The 26,915-nt window shown below is 38.1% G+C and overlaps 1 protein-coding gene and 2 long non-coding RNA genes across 6 annotated transcripts in view; all 3 read left to right on the top strand.

Moving 5' to 3' along the window:
• The first annotated feature begins 607 nt into the window (after window positions 1-607).
• LOC139966828 (uncharacterized) overlaps window positions 608-26,915 on the top strand; it is a 75,121-nt gene continuing 48,813 nt past the window's right edge. For 2 of the 3 annotated variants that reach the window (XM_071970218.1, XM_071970216.1), the window contains exons 1-2: window positions 609-8,536; window positions 8,953-9,024. In XM_071970218.1, the coding sequence (XP_071826319.1) occupies window positions 8,386-8,536; window positions 8,953-9,024 (223 nt within the window). In that variant the 5' untranslated portion in view covers window positions 609-8,385. Of the gene's footprint in view, window positions 8,537-8,952; window positions 9,025-26,915 lie in introns of all 3 variants that reach the window. The other variant, XM_071970215.1, reaches the window with a different exon arrangement.
• Window positions 10,768-13,960, top strand: LOC139966836 (uncharacterized). 2 transcript variants are annotated; one of them, XR_011792774.1, is made up of 4 exons: window positions 10,768-10,782; window positions 11,577-11,760; window positions 12,145-12,354; window positions 12,878-13,959. It is a non-coding gene; the product is annotated as an uncharacterized lncRNA (long non-coding RNA). The 2 variants fall into 2 exon arrangements; XR_011792773.1 differs by lacking the exon at window positions 10,768-10,782 and having other exon boundaries at window positions 10,882-11,760; window positions 12,878-13,960.
• LOC139966837 (uncharacterized) lies at window positions 19,900-25,869 on the top strand. The gene is made up of 2 exons (XR_011792775.1): window positions 19,900-20,775; window positions 21,072-25,869. It is a non-coding gene; the product is annotated as an uncharacterized lncRNA (long non-coding RNA).

The following is a 26,915-nucleotide window of genomic DNA, read 5'->3' as shown; positions in this document are numbered from 1 at the left end:
CAACTTTTTCACCTGGGAATGTTCTGCCTCTGCCCCCTCCCTCCCCTTACTTTTGATAAGCTACTGGGTAGATCTCTGCCCTACTTTTTTTTTCTGCCTGACGATAGATTACCCCAACCCCAAATATTTCAATCACCTTCTCTCTGCAATCTCTACCTTTATTTCCTCCACCCCTGACATTCATAACCAAAGCAAATTCATATTGAGGGCTGCCTCTTTTATTGATTGTCTAATTTTAGTACTACAACACTCAACAAATAGAGGTTAAAGGTGCATAGGCCCCTAACTAGCACTATAATTTCTATAAGTTTTCAAACTGCACTTTTCCTGGAGGCATTTACCCTCTAAATTTACCCAATAATTCTAAATAAGCAAACAAGATGGCTGAATGTCCCAGTGAGGTAAATTACATTCAGGGTGGTAATATGAAGAGTATAAGAGTTTTGTACATGTGCAGTGGACCATATTTGAAAATCCTGCATATTTGGGGTCAATACAGCATACCTTTAACATAGACCCTTTTTACCCTGTTTGCAATGGGGAGAATCATTGGTAGAGGGCTGGAAACATATCTGTTGTCCTCTGTCTTTAACCTAAGGAGGGTATGGGGGGGGGGGGGGGTTGGTGCGGTCGCCTTGACCTCCATTGCTCCAGCTATCCTGTACTTTGAGGATAAAGATAGCAGTGCTAGATATTTCATTTATGTACTATTTTAACCCACATTGAAGAACCCTCCCACTTTCTGTTCAATTCCTACATTTAACATCATCTATCCCTGGTATGTATTGAACCAATGTTGAGTCACATTGAGTGATAACTCCCTTATTGATTTTGTAGTTTTGTTACTTTCACACAAAATGGATACCTTGAAACTGATGTGCTATAACCAGTGTAGGTTTAATATACACCCCATTAAAAGGGTAGGGGGTAAGAGGGAATGGTGATGGCAGAGGGGCTGTAAATATGTATCCCTTGGCTTCTACTCTGCAGCTAAGGGGAGGTGGTATAAGTCCCACCTATTTTCTCCTGCTATAAGTCTCGACTCTCTCCCACCTCCCTCCCCTCCACTCATTCCTCTTTAACACTACTTATCCTAGCTCGATCTTAGATGCATTGAATACCATATTTTTGTAATCACTTGAGTATCAATATTTTCTGCTATTATATATTTCACTTTCATACCTGCAGCCAATTTAACTAGTAACAATGGTTCTCTAATGTTTATAGTACAAAATTGAAATGTGAAATCCAGAATATGCTCAATATAAAGTATAGTTTTACATAGCCATGTAGAAAAAGGGATTCCTTTCTATGTCTTTACTATGCTGACCCTCATTCCCATCCCACTCCCCCCTTATCACATATTATCCTTTTCTAATAAATTACCAAGTGATAATTGCTATTGCAGTATTACAGACAAACTCACTACATACAAATACGTAGTGACGTAAACTATACAGTACTGTATGTGGAAATGAATCCAACAATTCCTAAAGTACAGGCACTCTTTGCGGTCATGTTCTTCCACAAGGCTGTATGCTGTGTCCACCATTGTTCCATTTTCCAGCTTCATCATTAAAATCTTCTTGAGTGGTACTACAGTATGCCTTAAAATGGACACAAATTAGAAAGTTGATATATGTGATTCAGTGATAAAACATGTCCATTATTGAAAATTGAAAAAATGGCTAACAAAGAATAGCAAGTTATAAATGGGAGAAATTGTGGAGAAAATTATACAAGATGCACTTTGTTCATGATAACTGTATCTGACATGGTGAGTTTGCAAAATTTGAGCACAAGGGACTACAAGGAATTTCAAATAATCACATGGCACTTATGAGTTCACCATTATGCACAAAATTGTAGTTTGTAATAATAAACGTACATGCCTGTGTGTGTAATAGAAATGTCTCTCCTGTTTAAACTTGTGGGCCTACAAAGGATTCCAGTGGGATCCAACTTCAGGTCTACTTAATACGGACATTTCCAAACACATGGCTTAAAGTGGATAATCAGTTTGCTAAAAGCACATTATATTTTTTCTTATAGTTTAGTTAAATCTGTTCCAGTAGTTCCAAAGTATGAGATGGCACCATCCAAAAAATGTGTCCTTTTCTCTTTTTTGGTTGTTCTGTAATCTGAAGTTATTTGTCGAGATGGAGTCTTTCATTGGAACACAAGTGAATGGTCTATAATGAATTATGATTGCTTTAGGATTACCCCTACCATTCACATTTGCTGTGTAGAGTGATGGACACCTAAAAGCGAGATTATCACCTGAAGACAATGTAAGAAAACTCGACAAGAGCTTTGCCACTTAAAACTCCTGTAATGCCAGGCTCTTGTTACAATTCTAATTGTGGTGTTGAATACTTGATCTTTTTTGGAAACAGTTTGGCTGTATGACATCTGTTGATGGAATTGAACCACCTGCTGAATGAATTCTGCATCACCAGAACAGATTATATGATTGCCTAACAATTTCCAAAAAGAAAGAAATCAATTTAGTCTATATTACTAATACTTGTTATTTTAAAACTGAAGTCCAAGTTCAAGTCAAATGTCATAAAAACCAAATTGTCCGTCGATACAATTGCCACAATATACAAAAGAACTTAAGAGGACTACTGTACTGTATCACTTCAGCGTGGGAAAGAATATATATGATGATTCAGTCATGTTTGTGGAGTAAATCTCCACCTTTTGAAATATTTGCATCCCATACAAGACCACAGATTTTGAAAAGACTATCCCAACCTGTTAAAATGCGTTTTGCAGTCAATGTTATTCGTTGTCCACCACTAATTTGCAACGAATATATAACATTAACATGATGAAGGCTAAAGGCTAAGCATGTTCAATGTGTTTACACGGCTGGAGACCACTACATTTCAGTATATCAAACAGACCCTACATTAGTCTTCAAAGTATCCTGGGAAAAATACTATCTGTAGGAATAATTAATTTCCTCTTGTTTGGACGAACATTACATAACCTAGGGCTACCTGCCTCGAATCTGCAATAGATTGCGCATCATGAGATTCTTCTTCAGATATTTAGGGACTGGTCTAGCCTACATAATGGTTTCTCCCTGTATACATTAACATTTTGTGTTTCTGTTAGGCCTAGGCCTAATTTAGTACTTAGGGCCTACTCCAGTCTCACTCTCATTGTGTACACCTTGAAGTCACATGGACCAATTAGAAAATGCGGTTGCGAAAATCGCGACTATTCTGTTTATATGATTCAGTTTTCAAGGTTAAAGACTGAAGAGGATGCGGGTAGTGTACGAAAAATCATATGCAAGTCTATATTTAGGGAATATTGCTTAGATGAAGGGGTCTCTATTGCCAAATGATAAGTGGGATGACGTCATCACAGAAGTTTTAAATGGACCAAAACACAAGTTACAGAGTATCTGCTGTAGGCTACTCCCTCCTTTCACAAGATAAATCTCACTATCTGTATGTCAATCCCTCTCCTTATGTTCCGCTTATCCATACTCAAACCACAATGGAGTTAATGTACACAAGACCAGTGTTTTAAGACCAGTGTTTTATCTTATTTAGCTATTCCCTGCTCTAAGCAAAATAAAGATAACCCTTTCACCTACGCCTCTAAATATTTTGGAATTTGCTGGTCTGGGCAAGAATTACAGTTCCCCACATTATAATTCTAACACTCTGAGAAAGAGTTGATTAACTCTTGCCTGGTATCTGTAATGTACATGACTTGTACATCTACTGGATGAAAGATTGGGCAAAGTAATTGATTTCCGATATGGAGGTGGATGAAATTCCGGAGATTCACCATGCGGGATAATCTCACAAGGTACTGTAGGCATACATTTATCACTTTGCAATGTTTTACTAACTTAGGAATTTACTCACTTTCCTATTCAACAATCAAAGTTAACAAATCATTCTTGCAATTTGGCTATGTACCAATACTGTAGGTCTAATCAAGAAAAGACTCATAAATGATAAAGTATAACAAGCGTCATTAGTTTAATTATGTTTTCGTTACTATATAATTTCACCTATTAAAGATGTTACATTGTTTAGCACCTACAAGAGTCTAAGGGCATCATCCACAGAGAAGAAATGCTCTTGCTAATAATAAAAGGATGCATTGACAAAAATAAATGACTGATGATACTGTACTTTCTTCCATTCAAATTCAAAGTTCAAAAATAAAAACTGATTGACAGGATTGACAGGATGAGCACAACGCCACTGGTGTCTATTGGCCCCTTTGTAGCAGAAAATTTGTCTGGAATGATGATTTCCATAGTCTGTAAGATCAACCCCAACATTTCAAACCCGTTTTTAGTGGTACCTTGCATATTTAATCTGGGTCAATGCTACGATAATTGGCATTTGAGCCATATTTGGGGGCGTCTGGCGGGCCCTTGGCAGCAGAAAATTTGTCTGGCATGGGACATTTAGTAAATTGGTGGCATTCTTGCATTAAGTTGACACTGGTTTCAAGTGGTACCTCGTTGGTTGATCAAATGCATTTTTAAGGGCCCTTTTGGGGCGTCTGGCGGGCCCTTTGCAGCAGAAAATTGTCTGGCATGATGATTTCCATAGTCTGTAAGATTAACCCGAGCGTTCCAAACCGGTTTTGAGTGGTGCCTTGCATTTAATCTGGGTCAATGCTACGATAATGGGCATTTTGGGCCATATTTGGGGCGTCTAGCGGGCCCTTGGCAGCAGAAAAATTGTCTGGCATGGGCCATTCAGTACTTTGTTGCATCCATACATTATGTTGACATTGGTTTCAAGTGGTACCTCATTCATTTGATCAAATGCATTTTAAGGGTCCCTTTTGGGGCGTCTGGCGGGCCCTTTGCAGCAGAAATTTGGTCTGGCATGGGCCATTCAGTACTAAGTGGCATTCCTGCATTAATTTGACATTGGTTTCAAGTGGTACCTCGTTCGTTTGATCAAATGAATTTTTGGGCCCCCTTTAACTGGCTCCAGGGGCCACATGCAGCAGACATCCACTTTCGGATATACTGGGTTTTTCCCTAAATGTTCCAATACTCAGATATTGGTACCTCGTTCGTTTGATCAAAGTGCACTAGGCTGCCGGGCTAATGTCAGACTTTGTGACTAGAAGTTGTTGCAAAAATTAGCATAAGTTAGCAGTTTTATGCACATACAATAAGCAACCTTGAATGACCTTTGATGACCTGATGGTTTTCATAAAAAATGTTCCCCTCGATAATGTGAAATCTGTCCTAAATTTGTTATGTGCTCCAATATACACACACAATGTTTGGAAAAAATCCCTTACCCCATTCACAACTACTCCCAAAATATCAACCATGTGAGACCTGTCAATAGGAGTAATTGCTGTTCTCAGTATTTGGTTTTTGGCCTCTAACTGACCTTTGGTGACCTTCACAGGCAACAAAAACAATAGGGCACACCTTCTCACTATGGCGGATCTATACCAAGTTTGAGTTAAGTCCAATTTTCCCTTGTTGAGTTACAGTGTACCCAAGCAAGTGCCACAGACGCACACACACAGACGCACACGCCAACCTGACTACTGTACATAGGTTCCTTTTGCTAAATATGAACCAAAAATATATAAATAAATGTTGATGTTCATATTTTAACAAATATTTTTATTACTATTAGGGTTGACACAATACAACATAGGCTAGAAGCTAAACTTTAGTTTCTGAAGGCTAATTGTGAATGAACATGTTTGGCACTACTGTTCATGACTATTGACTACCTCTATGCAAATTAAGCCTGTCGATGATGACTGCTGCAGAGCTAGGCTATTGCACACACTGACACAGTACGGTAATTTAAAAGTTTAGGATTTTAATTATCCTAACTTTGCATGGTGGTATCATCATTTCCACACTTAATGTTCTATACCAATGCATTTCTCCCATTTTGAAAGAAAGTTGGCCAAGTTGCCCCTACTCTAGACTAGGCCTGTATCGAAAAACTGCAAATTCTATACAGTAGCCTTGAAAGTTTAATGGATTCATAATGGGAAACAAGTCAGAGCTTTCACCCAGGTAGCCAATAACAAAATTGCTAGGCCAAAGTTGAATTGATTCAGGCCTAGCCTAGAGGCTCGTCAATATAAAAAAAAAACTACAATAGGCATTAATATTACCACCTTGAAAGATAGGATTCATAACTGCCAATTTTAACCTTGAATAGTTGAAATTGAATGGCTCAAGTCCTATATATCTGAAAACTGCAAACACTAGCCTTGAAAGTTAAATGGATTCATAATGATGATGGCAAAGAAGTTGGAGCCGCCACACAAGTATATATCAGTACAAAATTGGTCAAGCCAGTGTGTTGCTATGGTGATATGGAATGATTTAATTTAAAATGGTGACACACTAACACAGTGTCGTAAGTGCGGGTTAGCCCATGAACTGTACTCTGTGTATACGGTAGGTTTGACAAACCCCTCCACACTAGTAGCTAGAGTCCATGGTGATTGTACAATAAAATCATGCAGAATAAGGATACGCCTAAGCTACAGTATCTGTGAATAAGCAAGCTCACCATTTAGAGCCATATACAGTGCATTGTGGCAAAGGTCAAAGGGTCAGCTGTACCCAACAATGCTCTGTGTTCATTTTGATTGCTCCGTTACAAATATGATATATGTGACATAGTTTTAGAGATCGATTGTGAAGTTGTGTATTGTAACAATATGTTAATATGGGCGCTCACTGTATGTTACAGCTGACCTTTAACATTTTCCCACAGTGCATCATAAGTCTCTAATCAGGTGAGCTCGCTTATTACTTCACACTGGCGGCCGGCCTAATTTGAGTTAACTGCTCCATTGCCTTGTTGTGTGTCAAGTTTTAGAAAAATTTGTTGTTTTCCATCACAGAATTTATTTTTTATATATGATCACAAGATATTGTCCATGATGAAGATGTGCTACACACAGTATTGTAAGAACAACTTATTGATCAAGGTGGGCAAGAATTGTTCAATCACAGGCCACTATGTGGTGTGTTTAACTGATTTCAGTTTGTGTACACAGACTGTGTTGTGGAGGATAACTGGCCATTTCGCCCAATGTGACAGTTCCGCCCAGTTAGTTGGTCAATTTTCTCAACCGTTTGGACGTTTCACCCAACACGCCCAACTCTTAGGAATGGGATAGTTCAATGGCAATATCATAATTAACAATATACGTTACAGATTAAATTTTCAACCCCAGAATAATTATTAGCTAGTATTTGTGTTACACGGCCAACCTTTAATTATTATTTTATTAATGAAACCACCCAAAACACATTTCCAAGCACTTTTATTACTAAAGGATCCAGCCTTCCCGACTGTAATTAATAATGAAGCCCCAAATTGAATTTCCAAAACTCACCAAAAGAATTGCATGTGATGGTAAAAACTTACGATGGTTTGTGCAGCACACACAACCCAGTTTATGGACTAGCCAAGCCTATACTTAAGCTAAAGGGATCATTGTTAGCCTACGTTTACTAAAGTGTAACTGACTGAATATGACCTACTGCCTAGACCCTACAACATTTACTGACAACATATTATGGGACTACATCGGAAATATATTGAAATTTACGTTATTTTAGTCTCGATTCTTGCTCGGAGCAAAAGGTAGAGCAACCAGAAATCATGCACTGAGCAGTGTACAGGGTAACTGCAACGATAGTACAGTGCGATGATCATGGAGCTACAAACCCAGTTTATAGCTCCATGATATGATATAGTATTACTATTAGTGCGGTGCCGGTTAGGGGAATTCTCGGTAGCAGTGTATATATATGTGTATAGACTACCGAAGGAACAGTTTCGTGCATGGAAACCTATGCACAAATTGCAAAAATTTATACTACGCGAAAAGCGTTATACTTACCACAAATATATCCGATAATGGTGTCGATGTATATAACTATTATTTGCTTGGATACCAGGTTTATGGGAGCTCTGTAACGAAAGACACTGGTCACATGACTGAACTTACTGAAGTAACCAATATACTGTTTATGGGTTATAACTGAAAAATAGTAATACTGAGTTATAACTCATAAACAGTAATTATGAAGTCACGCACTAACTAAGGCCGACATTATACCTCTACTTAGTATTGCTTAGCATGCACAGTCACTGGGCACACATGCATGCCAATGTTATTACTTTTATACTACTGAAACCATACCGGGGTCGAGATAAGTTGACACACTGAGTAGACGTATTGATTGTCCAGGAAATGCCTTGTGATTGGTTGAAACCCTAAAGCTTTTCTGAGATCTATTTTGATTGGTGCTAACATTTCTGTGACGCATCGTTCTGCCATTGAGCTGTGTAAAATGTGACCAGTATTTTTTTCGTCTGATACATTATGTTCATGTCATATAGTTTCGATATATACCTACCATACACGCAAAAAGGTAAACAAGGCGTGCTCTCTCTGTTCACTATAGTTTTCCAACGGAGAACATATCACCAGGAACTGGACTTTCTTGTATCTCCAAGACGAGATCAGTCATATGGTAGTGCAAACATTTGTTATGATCTTTATGTTCCCGTGTTCTTGATGCAATCAAGACATTCAGTGCCATATGTTACAAATAAATGCTAAAACTTAGTGTTACTGTTAGGCTAGTCTATCTCAATGCATTTGTCAGCTGAACTGAACGTCATTATAAGTATTAAGATACGCATGAGAAACTAACTCTTTAAGCTGACTCTTTAAGTGAATTTGGACCAAAACAAAAGCTATCAATTTGCTTTACTTGGGTAATCTTTGTATTGATGGTACGGCCATCAAAACAGGAACTTTCAGTACCTAAAATAAAATATCGATTTTGTAACTGTGCATCAATATGCTTAGTTTGGTCGGCTGAGTGGGTCCTTATATGTTTTAAATTAATTGCATATAATTGACCATATCACATTCATTTTTCAGGTCATATGGCTTTTCCAACTTTTTGGAAGGAATTTGGATTTCTGTGCTCTATGTTTGTCATTGCTGTTTCTGGTAAGTTCAGCACTCTGTTCATTTTAGGTCAATAGAACTGCTGAAAGATTCATGGTAACTCAAACACTAGAGTTTTAGTAAAGCCTCCTTCATCTACTGCAATCAGTACAAGTGGGGCTCACATTGACAATTTGCCCATGCAATTACTTGGTATGCTTTGGTAGAAATTAGCATGACAGAAGATGCAGCTTAATTGGGGTCTGCTTTGAGAAACTGTCAACGCAAAAGATGGATATATGCCACAAACTAGCATTTCACCGGTGTACATGTCCAGGAGAAAATTTCTGTTAATACCTGTTACAATTTCAACTGGTTTTAACCGGAACCAACAGGGACTAACAGGTACCTGTTAACGACAACTGGTTTTATCAGGTATTGTGACCAAAACCAGTTTATACCAGTTAATTACCTGTTGCAACAGGTAAATTACCTGTTAGCTGTAACAGGTATCAATTGGTTTTAACAGGTACCTGTTAAACCAATTGCTTTCAACAGGTAAAATACCTGTTGAAAACAACTGGTTTAACAGCTACCTGTTGAAAACAACTAGTTAAACAGGTACCTGTTGAAAACAACTGTTTTAACAGGTACCTGTTGAAAACAACTGGTTTAACAGCTACCTGTTGAAAACAACTAGTTAAACAGGTACCTGTTGAAAACAACTGGTTTAACAGGTACCTGTTGAAAACAACTGGTTTAACAGGTACCTGTTGAAAACAACTGGTTTAACAGGTACCTGTTACACCAGTTGCATTCAACAGGTACCTGTTGGTTCAAATTTCTGTCTCTACTTTAAGGCACATAATGGTGGATCACCGTTGTCAGGGAAGGTTTATGAGGGGGGGGGGGGCTTGAAAATTTTTGTTTCGCAAAAAGGGCTTATACTGTATGCAAAATGATGCAATTATTTCCTTTTTTTTGCTCCCTCTGTTTTTTTCACCGTCGGACATCACGTCCCCAAATATTTTTGTGGAGGTACTCTTTCCCATGCCCCCCCTTCCCCACCCTCGCTGGCTTTGCCACTGCAAAGATGTGGTATAACATATGTCTGATCACTGAATTGTTTATTCTATTTGGTACATTAAGGTAAAATGAAAAATTCACATATTAAATTTATGAGAGAATTCTTCCAGATAGTATATGAATACGTAGCATACACATACATCAAAAGATTGAGACGAGCTCGCATCTATATTTAGATCAGTGATTCATAGTCTAAGAACGTAAGACGCATATTGCCAAGTCAAGATCAAGATAAAAATAATTAATGTTTAAATTGTATTATGATTTAATCCTTTCTTATTTACTGTAGTTTTAAATTTTTGATATCAATTAATGATATTTGTAATTTTCAGTGACCTAAAACTCTCAAATTGGGAGGCCAAAGACAATTTTTTTCAATTTTTTTGATAATCACATTTTGTACCAGGTTTAAGTTGAACTTTGACTTCAACACCATATTCAATTTCGAAACCGAGGAGCAACGGCAACTTGCATTGCACAGCGTAAGCATTGCTTGGCATGGTTTAATACGATCACTCTAAGCAACTTTCAACTGTTATTCACCCAAGAAGATCTATAGAAGAATGGAAGTATTAACCGCCACCATCAGCCTACCTGTTGTTCCTTAAACTTGGAGGTAAAACTAACCTTAATTGTTAGGCACTGGCACAAAGAAGTATTATGATTAGCGTTACGCTACGCAGTTTTTGTGACCGTTGTTAGGCTAGTGTTTCGCAATACACAAGTGCAATGACAGTGAGTAGCCTAGGTTTTCTATTGAGTACTGCAGTGCATTCTCAACACTAAACTGTGCATTCTAAACATCAATTAACAATGTGTTATGTGTGTATTGGGCTAGATTGAACAGTCGCACATAATCTTCTAATTCATTTCCAAACAAATGCTGGGACTGAGTTTCAATAGTTGAAGCTTAGGTCTACACCCATTTGGTAAAGATTTCTTAAATTTCCCATGTGAATCTAAATGGGTAGGCTATGTGATATAGAATAAAACAAGGCTAGACCTTCAAACTTACTGTTACAGTAGGCTGAACAAATTATGTTGGCTAGTCACCGGTATTATATACTTTAGTACTACCATGGAGCTATAAACATGGTACTACTACTAGTAAGACTAAAAAACGACTGAAAGACAAACTAACTTAGTGTGACAAAGAACTGTTTCTTCTCTAGCCTAGGTCTAAATAGACTTGTTAAGTGAGCAAGCAAAATAACAACTTAAAACAATTAGGCCTATAAATAAGTTGGCTCAGTGCATTTGTGTTTCTAAAATCTTGTTTTTTTAGATCTTAAAAACAAACAAAGATTAAGCCCATGTTTTATTATCTCTGTAGTCTGGGCATTTGATTCTGGTTGCAATGATGATGACACTCTGGTTCAAATGTTCAGCTTTATACAGTCTGCTTCAAACTTTGGGATTCTTTTTTTTAGACTATTGTGGAAGCAAATGTCACATTACTTTGTGGTGACAACTTTATTTCATTTTTTTCAAATGATGACTACTGCTGCTTTGCTATTTCCTTTTTCCAGGAAGAATTGAAAAACCAAATATCCAGGTGAGGTTTCCTGTGATGTACGACACCAGTGTGGAGGCAACAACAGAAGAGGAGAACGTATATGGCTTAAAGACATAATGGTGTAAGATGATATTAAGAGTTTATCCGAGAGTCCAAAAAGCAAAGGAACAAGTGCCATAGAGAAAAAAGATGGAAAGGTGAGTTTAACTATTCTACCCAAATGTGTAATGATATTATTTAAATACTTTTCATAACCTGTTTATATATAATATAAAAAAAACAGTCTGGTATATCATTTACGTACAAGCGTCATAAGTTTGGCCAATTTTTTACTGATTTGGGATAATTATGAACATGGTTATTAAGCTTTGAAAAATAACTTGGTGTTATAGTGCAAAGCTAGTAATTATTTGGTAAAGCTGCTATTCCTGGCTTATAATTTGAGGGACCTTGATTTAAATGTTTACCTCCCAATATGTTGATATAAAATTTTAATGTAAATGTATAGTTATGATAATGTGAGTTATCATGTGCTATATCTGTATATATGCTTACAGGTATATCATATTTTCTGTTCACAGGGCAATATTGGTGCAGATTTTGGGCTTCCTGAAGACAAGTGGGAGGCCATTTGTAGTTAAGAGAAACACTCTATAGTGAAGACTTACTGGTGTTGATTTGGGGTACCAACACTTTGAAAACAAAAGTCGTTGGGAATGCTTGCACAAGATTCAACAGTGACAGAGATGCAAAACCGCTGTTGTCTCCCGTGAAGGTTAATGCTATGGAAGGTTAGTCATTATGAAAAGCTTTCAAACAAGTAACCATTTATATTACAAGCTCATGACTTGTACACAAATGTACAATATAATTTACTGAATAAGCTGTTTTTCAGGAGTAAGTAATTTTTTAACACTGACAGAACTATTTATCAGTAGGATTATGCATTCCAGTATCATGAGTTAACAATTGGTATCATTTTGGTTGGTTCTTAATTGCCTTTGAGTTCTGACAGGAAGCTTACAATCAAACTACCATAGTGGTGTAGTTTTTCCAACCAAAAGATTGAGCAAACCCAAATTCTAAACCAAAAGAATGTTCTTGGTTAGACTGTGATTGCTAGTCCATTCAGGTTGGATACCAACAGAGATAAATATCGTGAGACATTCTAAACCATAGGAAAGTTTGACCTTAACTTTCCATGAAAGCACTCATCTAGCAATGCAAGAGAGTTTGTTAAGTTTTAGGACCACACTGTTACTGCTAATCATGATAAGTCAATTCTTAAGTGTTCATACGCTTTCTTTCTTGCAGCACAATTCGTGGAACGTTTGAAAGAAAGCTTCAGTTTACTGAGGAAGCTACAAGGTTCAGCAAATACATATCCGAGAAGCTGACATCAATCGTAAAACAAAGAAGGCCTTAAAACATTAGTATCATATTATTTTTTTTCAATGGTTATTGCTTACCATTAAACAGTCTTTAGTGTTATTCAAACTGACAGCATATTGCTGTCACTGACAAGTTAACTTTTCAGAGGGATTTTTCCAGACAGTTCTTTTTTCAAAGTAGGATTAAACCCATATTTATTATTATGTTTTTAACAGTTATTGTTTGCCATTATATGGTATTTAGTTTTTTAATTAAATTCAGGAAATGGAAAGTATGTTGCTGTTAATTACAACTTAAGTTTTCAATGGAGATCTTCTGGACAGTTTTTTCTTGAAAGTGGTTTAACCATGACTATTATAGACTGATGTTGACTTTTACTTGGCAAAGTCATCTTTCCACTTTTGCCTATTTTTTTTAAAGAACTAACATTTATAGTAATCAGTATGTACAAATGCCATTAAACAGTATTCAGATTTTTATTCAAACTCCAGAATAGACAGTATATTGTCGTCACATACAGTATGTGTTCAATATAAATATGCATTACAAATACATGCTTTGTAGGTAAATATTGTTTTTTAAGATCTGATTTGTAGCCAATTTAAGAATGAATTCCTTTCAAAAGGTTACTGTCTGACTAGCTATTATTATTGTCTGCCTAGCATGCAGAATTGCAGACTACATAGTTTGGTAATGCTAACTCTTGAATAACTTTTATCTATTCAGCTGTAGCTTTTATTTTGATATAATGATTGATAAAAAATTAACCTTTATATTGTTTTAACAGATAGAGTTTCCTTTCTTAATTGCCACAGCAATACATGAAATCATTGTTTTAATGAACATATTTAGTTGGTATTTCATAATATATGTTTTTAATGTGTAATATGAAAGCGTTTACTTCAGAAGTTTGCTTTCTTGTTAGACTCCAAATTTATGTTTTCCTTTTCATTGCCCTCAACTTTGCATTATTGTGCAGTACTATACTTTTGCCATTCATGTTTGATCCATTAACTTGTCTTAACTTTTTTGGAATAAAATGATATTTTCAGATTTTTGTCAACAGTGATTTTTACTCCATCTGCTGGAAGTTCTCCCTCGCCTTAACTTGCTTGTTAAGTGTTAGACCTACATCATGTGCAACTGTAAAGAGTAATTTTAAACCTGTTGAAATTCATCGCCACCTGTTTTCACCAGATAACTTGTTGAAAACAATTGAACCTGTGGAAAATCCTACTGCTATAACCAGCTTAAAACCTTCCATACATGTTCTTACCTGTTGAAACGTTTTCAATACCAGTAAAAACATGTTGAAAACAGAACCAGTTAAAACCTGTTACCCCTGTTGAAAACAGTTGAAACCAGTTCATACAGTATGTTATTACCAGTTAATAGCTGTTGCGCCTGTTGAAAACAGTTGAAACCTGTTATTACCAGTTAATACCTGTTTATGCCAGTTAAAAGCTGTTGTGCCTGTTGAAAACAGTTGAAACCTGTTACCAGTTAAAAACTGTTATGCCTGTTGAAAACAGTTGTAACCTGTTATTACCAGTTAATACCTGTTAATACCAGCTAAAGCTGTTGTGCCTGTTGAAACCTGTTGAAAACAGTTGAAACCTGTTAATACCAGCTAATACCTGTTAATACCAGTTAAAAACTGTTATGCCTGTTGAAAACAATTGAAACCTGTTAGTACCAGTTAATACCTGTCAATACCAGTTAACACCCGTTAATACCATTTAATACCTGTTATTACCTGTCACCAAATACCAGTTGCAACAGGTACCTGTTAAAACCAGTTCAACAGGTATTAACTGGAATTTTCACCTGGGCAGCTATCTTCTCAATTTTTAAGCATCTTGAAGCAGGCAACATTTTATCTTGCTTGCAAAAGATAAAGGAACTACCAGACACACTACATTATCAAGTAATTAGTTCATGTCTGGTGCCTAACAGCTTCAGTAAGTAGGTTACATATTTTTTTAATTAATCTAAATTGTGTAGTAATTGTGTATTATTGTTTGTGACTTTGGCAATAGGGACATAAGATTGGTCTGAGGTCATGATAACAGCACAATGACATCATCACAGACTACCAGAATGTTAGTGCAAACTACAATGCAATGTAGTGATAAGATGTGCAGTGTAATGATCTTATCCATGATTCTTCAGTTGTTCACCACAAATATGAACATGCTTTAAAACCAACATTCCGGTTCACCAAAGTTCTCTTTCACAAGAATTCAGTGGTTTAGAATCTGAAAGGAAAGACAGACTTGTGAGAGTTGATGAGCAGCTATATAATTTAGCTAAGATGATTGGATTTATAGACTGGCTATGTAAATGGTACTTACTGGAATGGGCATATACTGTAGTGGCCAAAGGGTTGTATATGAGTAGAACAGTTTGCCTGAGAAAGTTGTACTTGCAAGTAGTATGAATGGGTTTAAGAATGCTATGGACAAGCACTTTAAAAGCACTCTCTCAGCTAGGAAATTGCTAATCTTGTCTCAACGTATTCCCCGATTTAAAATAAAAACAATGCTGCCCTCTTCTCACAGCGCAACAAATTCATTTCTTTAATGTGGCATTCTCATCCTTAGCTATAAGCAGCATACGGATCTGGGTACTGTTAGTGCAAAGTTATCAGGTTTCCGAGATTCTGATCCGCCTCTCACAGTGTTGCGTAACCTATGGCATACTGTTTAATTGTACTGTGTGCTATGCGAGCAACTTTCCACTTGTTATGTAAGCAATTTTTCGATTGGCTATATGGAACAGTGCGCCATATTGTTCTACTGGGAAAAGGCTATACCAGCTCGTAGGAGTCATATGGGCCGTATGATCTCGTGCTGCCGATTTTTGTTGGAGAAATTGCTGAAAAAATATAAAGCGAATAGTTTCGTCGTGTAATTCTCTACAAACATGTGACTGAATATGTGCTGCTTATGGACTTTTATTTGACGAAACGACTTGCTTCTGGCCTAACGTTCTTCAATACTTGAGTTCAAAATAAAATAAAACTGTTAGCAAACTGCTTATCCACTAGAGAGCCTGTGTAGGAAAATGTGTGAAAGTAAGAAGGCCTGACGTTTCGATCCTAGCAGGATCTTCTTCTAAGGCTCAATGACAAGTAACAGTAACAGAAGGGACAAAAAACATGCACATACAAATCAATTCCTTTCTTTCTAAAATGCACACTAAACATCCTTCAAAACAGCCCTCTTATACTGACCAACGCGTATGACTCATCACCTTGACCGAAAATCCTGTGGCTCTGTGCGAGCAAGTTGGTTGGACTATTCCATTCATCAGGGGGGTCTTAGACGGTGTTTCTATAATTAGGATTGCATTTGATAAATTAATTGGTACTTACTTGCTTCAACATTTAATGATGCATATTCTACGGTCATTTTCTTTGAAATAATATTAAGTTTGAAAATATGACGTTTTGAAAGCGAATCTCGGCTGTGGCGTTGTAGGTGAACACTGTGCATTGCGTGGCTGTACCCTATTACAGAGTACAGGATACACATATTACGTAATGGCGTGCCCACCGAAGAAAGCGAAACTTGTATTTTTCTTAGAAGACATTCGATTGGATTGTACTTGGTCCGATTGAAGATAGTGACCAATGAAAATGAATTTAACATCAATTTAAAGTTAAGAAGAAAACCTTTCCAAAACCGTTTGAACTAAATTTGTCAGTGAATATTCAAGAGGATGGTTACGCAAACAAAGTACGGCTATCAAATGGTGATTTTCTTCAGTATTTACTGTGTGTTATCAATGAGGGTTTTGAGTTCGATATTTGTTAACCTTGCATCGTAAATCACCCAAGTCCGGTGGAATTTTGAACTGTATTGTTAAGAAAATAACAGAATTTGAGAGACAACACATTTCTCAGTTTAGTGCCGTTTAAACTAAGTTTTTTCGGTATTAACTTTTCACGTTATGGCTGTAGGAAAATGGTCTATATGGTAAAGTCATAGGCCTAAAACTGCGGCGGTCAAACTCAGTTCGCGTGCCGCACAAGGAATGGCGCTAAGGAATTGATATGATACAGACAGGTTAATGAGCACAGTGAACACAATGAGATAGATGACACAATGAGATAGATGTAAGGGGATCAGTAGACACAGGATGGAGAGGAAAATGAAAGAAAGAAACCAACAGGGGAAGGGGAGAGGTAGGTGATAAACAGTGAAGGGACAAAGAGAGGATTAAGGGAAGGGGGTAGGGAATAAACTGGAGAAGGACAAAGACAGAAAGGTGCGGAGAAAAAAAGGAGTGGAAAAGCTATGAGAAGAGGTGTGATGGGGGAGGGGGACAAGGGGAGAAGGAGGGGGAAAGAAGAAAAGTTAGTCATGTCCTTCCTGAATGTTGAGTCCATGAGGTTGAATGGTGCAAAGGCGTAGCATCCACAACCTCTCTCTGCATCTAGGACAGGACGGCTACCTAAGGATTCAATCCCCTATAGAGACATGTCGTTAATGGTATGGTTGCATATACTGTAGCTCCCAACTCTTAAGAAGGCAAATGCTGGTCCATGCTACTAATCGCCGTCCTGGGGGAGGGGTATACAAAATTTTCTGAGAAATATGCATTTTTTTGTGTGTAACATCAATAAATTGAATAGTAGGTGATAATTCATTCTTTCCCGTGGCATGAAAATGTTTGCCGCTCGCCCCAATGAAAAGAAATATAGGCTAATTTGAGGTTCAAATGATGCTGTAAAGGAGGTTTTATACTCTTATTATGCTAAATGCTAAAGAAATGATGGTAGCTAAGTCAAAATTTGATGCAATTTTTTTTTATGTACCTGTACTTGACAATTAAAATGCGGGTTTTTCGGATGCTTGCGCAGGTCAGCTGGTTTTGGTGTTTGAATGCGGGTCCAACCCGTGAATTGAGTGTCAGTTGGGAGCTCTGTGGTTGTGAAGGTTAAAGTGTTCTCCAAAAAAAAAAAAAAAGATGAATGACCTTCGGCAGAGCTGGGGTAAACTGGACTCCTCCAGCTGCCTTTACAATTTACTGCATTACTCATATGGTGGCCTACACGGCAACTCTCAACCAGAGTATGCTGTATTGGCCCTAAATATACCAGATATTCAAATATGGTTACCTTTGGTCAAAGTTTTGAAACTGGTTTTATTACCACCTTCGAGCAAATTAACCTCACTGGGACATTCAGGCATCTTACTGTATATGCTTTCAATTTGAATGCCTTAGAACAATTTGGAAAGTAAAGACCTCTAGGAACATTCTTTTTTTAAATATTCTAGCAATTATAGCATGCTAAATTGTGGCCAATACTACATAGCCTACCTTTAAAATATCCTGTAACCTACTCTGGATAAACACTATCTAATATGGAATGAATGCTTTGGTTAGAGTATGAATATGGTCACTTTAACATAAAGGAATGCAAGTGATAGTGGTAAGTTTTCCCTGCTCATGGTTATTGTAGTTGAACTCAATGTACAGAACTGTACAGATGCAATAAATGTGTCAACTGTCAAAAATAAAAACATGTTACAATACTGACTTACCTAACTTTAGAATAAGCAATACAAACAATAGTAGGGCAGTGTTCCAAATATGGAATGCAGGAACATATACCCAAATAAGGCTTGGAGACGCCATGCCTCCATTGTGGAACTTAAGTATAGCAGCTTTACAGTACATCCAAAAGAAACTTTGCCAAAACTTCAAAAGACCCTATAATGTCCCCTGCATTTCAAACATCTCCATCTGCCACTATCTCCATCTGCCACTGGGGTTACAGTATCATTAGAGCACTGAATGAACTGTTTTATCACTACTAGCTGCAAGTTCCCGCTTCAACACTTCATGACATCACAATACTGTATGTTATACTGATCTCACACAATACAAAATAAAGACAAGTTATTCTGTACCAACAATAAATAACCCAAGGTTAATGTCACATTAGAACTACTGGTATGACTGAACAAACTACAGTAAGTAAACAGATCAGATATTGCTATCATGGAAAGGCAAATAGTGTACAAAAAAGTATGTAGTGAAACCAATATTTAATCATTAAGTTTATTACAGTTGTAACTTTGATGACATCAATTATGTAGTTTACTTACACTATGAATGAACATGCAAATAGATAGATAGATAGATAGATAGATATTTATTTCGTCCATAAGATATGGAAATTTGTCGCCCTGCAGCAAAACACATAAAAATTAAAGTTATAAAGATACATTCAGAATACAGTAAAATATTAGTATAAACAAAACACAGAGAAGTTGAATGAAAAGGTAAGAATATCAACAACAACAATATCCATACATGTGAGAAAAATATACACATATATACATATATAAACAAGATTATGAAACAAAAGAAACCTATCTAACAGCCCTCAGGTTGAAAAAAGAAACAGAATTGGGTACAATCAATGCTAAATACTACAGAATGGAGTAAGATACATAATGAACTGAATGCAATCAATCAATGTTTGACACCATGAAGAAAATTTCTTATGATACATTGCACTAGCTTAGTAACTTCATTTTACTGAGACACCATGCTTTTTGTTGTCCGTTATGGTACAGTTTGTTCAATTGTCTTGAAGGCTTGTGATATCTACATTCTGGATACTTGTTTCTTCCATTGTCCACTCTTGTGTCCTTGATGTATGGTATTTAAACAAGCTGAGGAACTGCTTTGACATCAGCTATTTCAAAATTGTCCGTTTCCATATTAACAACATTCACTATGCAAATCCGTACTGTAGCTCTCACTGGAGAACAAGAAATATGACAATCATCTTACATAAAGTAGAAAAGCACACGTTCACTAATGAAACAATCGAACAAACACTTCTAGTTCCAAGCCTTATATCTGCTTGCAAACGTCCATCAATGCCATAACGCTATGCTGTGCTGTACTGTTCCTCTAAGGATGCTCTGTACATCTGTAATGTGAAATGAAAAGGGAAAAAATACTATTTATAGCATTGTGTGAGGACAGAAGTGTCACAAAGACATACCTGCACAAATTATTTTCCAAGATATGATTCATTTGGTGAATTCCAGGGAATTGATGCATTTTTCACTAAAAATCAACTTTAGGTTGTAGTCATTTGAGGGAGATATTTGATATACATGAAACTACCCAAAACAGGTTTCACCTGGCTTATAACGTGTTTCTCCTCACTGCAGCATGCATTTAACCGTCAAGTGCTGCAGGGAACGAAAAATTAGCAAAATTTCCTAAAATTCAGAGTGCCCCTTTAATAGTTAGCATGATTCCAGAAATGTCCAACTTTGTTCTGAGTATGAAGTCACCTTGAGACCTTTCACCTTCTGCAAAGTTACAGGTGTCTATATGAATATAAGTCTTTGTGTGATTTCTTGAAATAATGAGTGTGGACATGTCCCATCAGTCACAGTTTTTTAACATTTGTTTTAGTCATAAGCCAACAGAATGATTTCAGCTGTTGTTGGGGGTCTATCTATCTAGTACTACTCCGGGCCTAATCTGGCATAAGCAGAGATTCTTCAATTGTGTATAGGGTTATTTGCTAGACAGCCTGAAACTTTGGTCCCATCAGTCACAGATTCAGGCTGCATGTGTGGTGTAATGCACAATAGGGAAATCCAGTGCTGAAAGACAGCAAAACAGGAGGGAACGTTTGAAAGCAGAGGGGAAATATGATGCATTCAAAAAAACACAATCACGTATCGCAAACAGTGGGCCCACAAGAAGAAGCGGGAGATGTCTTCACAACAGAAACAAGAGCGCCGAGAACGTGAACGAAAACGCAAATCAGAATACAGGTACAGTATATTTCTTCAAATTAATTTGTTAGACCATGTTATTGAAAGCAGTTTGTGTCACTGACATGATGGTGACATGATGAAGTGTTCATTGACCTGTGACGGTTATCCTGAATCAAGATTGGTATACATGTCAGATCTTTGGACATTTCTGTCCCATCAGTCACAGTACATGGTTCAGATAGTATAGCCTATATTGGACAGTTTGCAATGCCTAAAAGTATTAGTACAAGAAGTGTCGTTCCATTCATACCTAATTTCCTAAAAAGGAATGACAACACTATTATCATCTACAGCCATGGCATGCACAGAGGTTTGTGGAGAGAGCTGGATCACTGCATACAGGCCCTTCTGTCCAAAATTTGAGGAATGCAATGTTCTTGGATCACAGAACAATGAGGCCGAGTTGAAGGAACTGGTGGGTCTATCAGGGGGAAAAAGAACCTGAAGCACTGTAAAACACACTCCTGGTTGGCAGTATCACCACAGGAGTGCCTGTCTCTCAAGTGAATTATTTCCCACAGAACCATTAAGCTATTCAATGATGTAAGGTCCAATCCAATCATTGGTAACAATAAAGGAATTTACCCCTGTTCGACCTCGCAAGAGGTCCTACGGGGGATAATATTTAAGTTTTGTAGAATAGACACTTTTTTTTTTTTCTAGGGAAAGTTGTCTATTATTCAAACAGGGAGATGCTGAGAAGTGAAGTATTGTTCGATTAACATTGTTAAGAAGCCATAAGTACATAGGAGGTCGGAGCTGAGGTAAGGCCAGGTGGATCCTTTTTATAGTATATGTACAGTATGCCCCTGTGCTTGTTAGTTTTGGCTCTTTCCTCATGGGATATTGACCACTTTAGTATTTTGGGGAAAACGGAGAACATGGCTCAAAAAAATTGTATTAGACTTTCACTATATGATGGGAAGATTGGACCCTAATCGACAGTTGAGAGTATCTGGGTACTTTTGCTGCCCAGGGTTAAGCTAGAGCATATTGTCAAAAGCTCATGTGACTTAAATGACTTCATCAATGTTGTATAATTAGTATCCTGTTCATTATCAATGTTTGCATGTTTCAAGGCTCAGCTCGTTCTGTTGTTGTTAATAAATAAAATGCAAGTTTCAAATGCATGTATGGATTGTGTTTCATTTTTCCAGTTGTCAGTACTGGACACACAGAAGTGGGATGACATGAGTCCCATACATGGGCAACATGCCTCACCAAATATGGGCCCAAATAGCTTTGCCAGTGAGGCCCCAACAAATCACACACCCATGACTCAGTCATATGGGGCTACATGAGACAGCAAGTGTGGAATGGAACAGGTTTTCCCATGGGCCTGTGTCTGTTCTACATATGCTAGTTGCTTTTATGGGATGCTCATATGGCAAACCAATGTGGGCCATACACCCCCATGGGCCAACTCGAGTGGGCCCTCCCTATGATGACTATGGGTGGCTAGAGCCCAGATGACCCAAGTTTAATGCTAGTTGGCACCATATGTGGATGCAAACTGAAGTTATTGCAAAACAAAATTTGCTATAATTTTGGAGGAGATAGCGTCCCATCAGTCACAGAGCTTCTGTCCCATCAGTCACAAGGGAAATGCCACTGTGTGAAATAGTTAATGCCAATATTCTCTCAATGGTGGTGCTCTGATATAGCTACATTAAGTAGCTACCAGGAGGGGTATATACCCAACTCATTCTTTTCATTCTGAGATAGCGCTTACAAGATAACTAAACGTACCTAAAAACAGTGGTCCGCAAATGTCCCATCAGTCACAGGGCTACTCTAAGTGCTCCCTATCAAAAAAGGAACACACTTATGTGAACAGTTCTTCAATGATGGACCAACTGGGGGTTGCCCAAGTGAATGTTGCAATTTATAGCCTTCTGCCCCCTCCCACTTCTCAACAATGTAACTTTCTTTGTTGAACTTTTCTATCAAATGTCCCATCAGTCACGCTGGAATTCACCATTTGATTGTAATTGCAAAAGAGACATTCAGGCTCATAGCCAAACTGGGTTGGAGCCAGCACAAATGTTATGTTTGTTTATTCACTGAGATTGTAACTTGCACTCATTGTAATAACTAAAATTATTTTTCAAATCTGGGAGAAAGTAGACCCCTTAATGATGCCCCTAACATGTTAAACTAGATATATAGCCCACACTCAAAATTTGCCAAAACTGTCAATGTCTTTGCTGATATGAAAAAACCTGATCACATGACAACTACTGTACAGTATAGCAGTGAAGAGTAACTATTTTTAAGCAGTGCAAGTATGTACAAATGCAGGTGCGTATCCAGGGGGGGGCATTGGGGGCGCGCGCCCCCCGGGTAAGAAAAAGAGGAGAGAAAAAAAAAAGAGAAGAAAAAAGGAAAAAAAGAGGGGAAAAAAGAGGAGGAGGAGAGGAAGGAAGGGAAAAGAAAAAGAAGAAAGAGAAAAAGGAGAAAAGGAGGGAGTAAAAGAAAAACGCGAAGACACCGGGAAGAGAAAGAGAAACAGTGACATCATTACAGCGCTGAAGGGTAGCCAGTGACGGATCAATGATTTCGTAAAAGTGTGACTCACCCTACCCCTTACACCGACAACTCCATTTTTTGACGTTTCCATTTTCCTCTCTCACTAATGATCTATATATATACTATATATGGTCTATCATTACGCGTGTGTAGAATTGTGCTATGAAACCAACTGTGGCTGGTCTCGAACTCGACCGTGTCGTCGGGGAACATGACGCATTTTGGAATGGGGGCGACCGCCCGCCCCCCCCCATTCAGCATTTTTTTTAAATGATATCGCTAAGTAATTTCAAAATAGAAAGTGCTTAGATGCAACTTACAAGGCCTAGGAAGTGTCATTTCCAGCGATCTGGGAGGCATTTTCGGCCAAAATTTGCTTGTACGCTTCGCGCTAACAAATGGTCCTGGGTAGTGCCATTTCCAGCGATCTGGGAGGCGTTTTCGGCCAAAATTTTCTTGTACGCTTCGCGCCAACATATGGTGGCGCTACGCTTAGATAGTTTGCCTACAGGCTTCACCCCTCCCTTGGCAAATTCCTCGCTACGCGCGTGTTCGAATTTGTAACGCAAACAGCAGATATCACATCATATCAGTGAGCATGAAAATGGCGTTCCAGGATGAAAAGCCTCAAAACTGTCCGACCTGCCTGAAAAAATAACCAAAAATGTTCGCGCTTCGCACGCGTTCAACGTGTTAATGTCAATATCATATAAGCAAGCATCGGTTATTACATCGCATGCCATCATGTACCGTACGGTCCGTTAAAATTGCGCAGTATACCGCGGGATGCTAATGTAAACAACGACATGTCTCATGTAGATGTATAAAAAACATGGGGGTCCAATTATGTCAAAAATCTCTTTTACATTAGTAATGGCGAATTAGGGGCTGCACCCCCACCGCGCAGTGGCGGAGCGTCCATACGGTCAGGGGGCGGATGCCCCCCCCCCTGACGGACTCAAATGGACTGCTGGCGCCTTTTTCAGCTCTTTACCACTTTTTACTTATTCTAGATTATTGAATTTTTTATTGCGCTCTCATCTACTTATTGACATTTGTCACATTTTGTTGGTGTAATTTGGCGATGACACCTTATTCTTCGTTTATCTGCAGGCCCAGAAAGGGTCATTTCCGGCAATCTAGGGAGTATCTTTACTCAAAAAATTTCTGTACGCTACGCGCCAACCAGTGGTGGCGCTCCGCTTAGATAGTGTCGAAAGCGCCCCTACAGACCATTCTCACCCCTCCTGACCAATAGCCCTAGCTCCGCCACTGCCGCCGCCCCTCCTACGCCTATGTGTGTAGTGTTTGGTTGAAGGAAATATCTGCTATTTTTTCATTTCCTTCAACCAAGTTTTATAATAGCCGTTATAAGAGGTTTTATTATTTGTACATGCACCAATAAATTAACTGTGTCTGAATTTTCGAAAATTTCTGACCAACGTTCTGCATCACACTTCCCTCTACTCGTGGAATTTTGACCGGTCTGTTAGGGGTTGAAGGAAGTTTTTCTATATTGGTTGTCCATAGATGACATTTTTTACAACATTATGGGTATGTTTTCAAGTGAGTTTATTCACGAGAAATGTGAATTTTCAAATTCTAAACAAATACGGGGCTTAAAACCTTGAAAAGTGGGGTTGACGGGTATTGTGGGCCGCGACGTAGAATCACCTACAAAAGCAAAGACCCACAGGAGATGCGATCAGGTCGAACATGATGTGTGCCGGGTTGACAATCTTCAAAAAGGTTATGGATGGGAAAAAACTATTAGGAAATACTTGGTTCTCAGGCAAAAAGTGTACATCTGGTTGGTCATTTCAAGCCTGAGAAGTGCCGTTTCCGGTGATCTGGGGGGTATCTAAAACAGAAATTTTCTTGTACGCTGCGCGCCAACCGATGGTGGCGCTCCGCTTAGATAGTAATTCGCGCCCCCCGGGTTTGAAAATCATGGATACGCGCCTGAAATGATGCCACATCATCATGAAACATAACAAGAAACATAAGAAAAGAATGGATGTGCAATTTTTGAACACAAACTGCTTCAAACAGATTGGTAAATGTCTTTATTTTTCAGAGATACGGAAAAATACTACTGTTATCATTAACTTGTGGAGTTTGAACATTTTTGGGTCCCTCACAAATTTTACAGTCCTCCAGTGGCTGTATTAGCACCATATTAATAGCACTATATGGCTATGTCATTAATATTACATAATACAATTAATGAATAAATGTGTCCAATGTCCTAAATCTGGTAAGTCATATACAGTCCTACAGTAGTAGACTGCAGACCTAGTTGAATGTCGACTTGGTTACAGCATGGAATGGTTACAGTATGTACATCAAAAAATTACCAGTCTCCCCTGGGGTACAGCTGCTGGATCGAGTGCCTTGCTGCATCAGCCTCTGCTGGGCATAGCCTTTTGTTGAGGAATTGGTGTTATCTTTTCTGGTGGATCAGTTTGGATACCAAACTCTCGAGTTTCTTAATTGGGCACACACCTTCAACTGAAAAAGACAAATATACCAGGATGTGCAAAGTTAATAACATATCAGAATGCATACTGTACACATTGCAGGGAAGTGCTCATGAAATATTTGAGTTCCAGGCAGATTGTGCAGTAGTGTGATGCACACCCTGGGAGAGGGATCTCATGGGTGGGGTACCCCCCAACTGGACAAATTTTGCACATGAAGTAGGCTTAGGTGGTGCTATTCTACCTATTCTGTGCCATGTATAATTCTCCCAGATTTTGGTTACATGGTTACATGGTCTGTTAAATTATCATCAAAAAGTGCTGGGCGAAAACGGTTAAAAAAACTGTTTGTGCAGGGCGGCATTCAGAACTGCTGGGCGCAGCCGTCCAGTGTGAGCACATCCCTGACATAGTGAATTATATAACTTCCAACATAAATTACTGAATACCACATTTTGCCCTTCACTAAATAGTCATGCAACAATTCACATCAGTTTTGCAAACATAGAACAGTAATTACACTACTAGTTACAGAACTTTGCTATTGGCAGCGTAAATTCATCACATCTACTTTTTACAGTATAGTGTCAACTCTGCAAGGATTCAAGAATGGTTCATTTACTAATGTAGTGCAAACCTTAACTAGTGATGTGCAACATTTCTATTGCATTTTTAGCTCAAACCAGCATGCAGGTGTGAGCTATTGTTACAGTGCGGCTTCTATCATTCTATCACTCTATCACTCTATCCGTCAACAATTGGTAAAACCGCTCCCACTCGCACAGTGTTTGATGGAATTTCATGAAACTTGGACACAAGGACCATTGGGTATAGGGCCATCAGAGATGGTCCAAAATTTGGGGTCAAAGGTCACCTGTGGGCCGTAATGGGCCATTTTGTGGAAATACGCAAAATGCTTCTTCTCCTACAGATTCCATGGTACAATGTTGAGGGTTTGTCTCGATAGTACTATGGTAGTTCTACCTTCAGGGTGTTAATGAATTTGAGATCAAAGATCAACTAGGGGTCTTTTGTGGCCCGGGCCGCGGCCCTATATTTTCAAATTACTCCTGTTCGTACAGTGTATGGCCAATTATAATGCAACTTGGTCACAATGTTCCTCGGGAT

This window comes from Apostichopus japonicus, chromosome 4 (genome assembly GCF_037975245.1).
Source record: "Apostichopus japonicus isolate 1M-3 chromosome 4, ASM3797524v1, whole genome shotgun sequence".
Taxonomy (NCBI): Eukaryota; Metazoa; Echinodermata; class Holothuroidea; order Aspidochirotida; family Stichopodidae; genus Apostichopus; species Apostichopus japonicus.
Note: the sequence above shows the minus strand (reverse complement) of the source record. Positions and strands in the feature narration are given on the sequence as shown.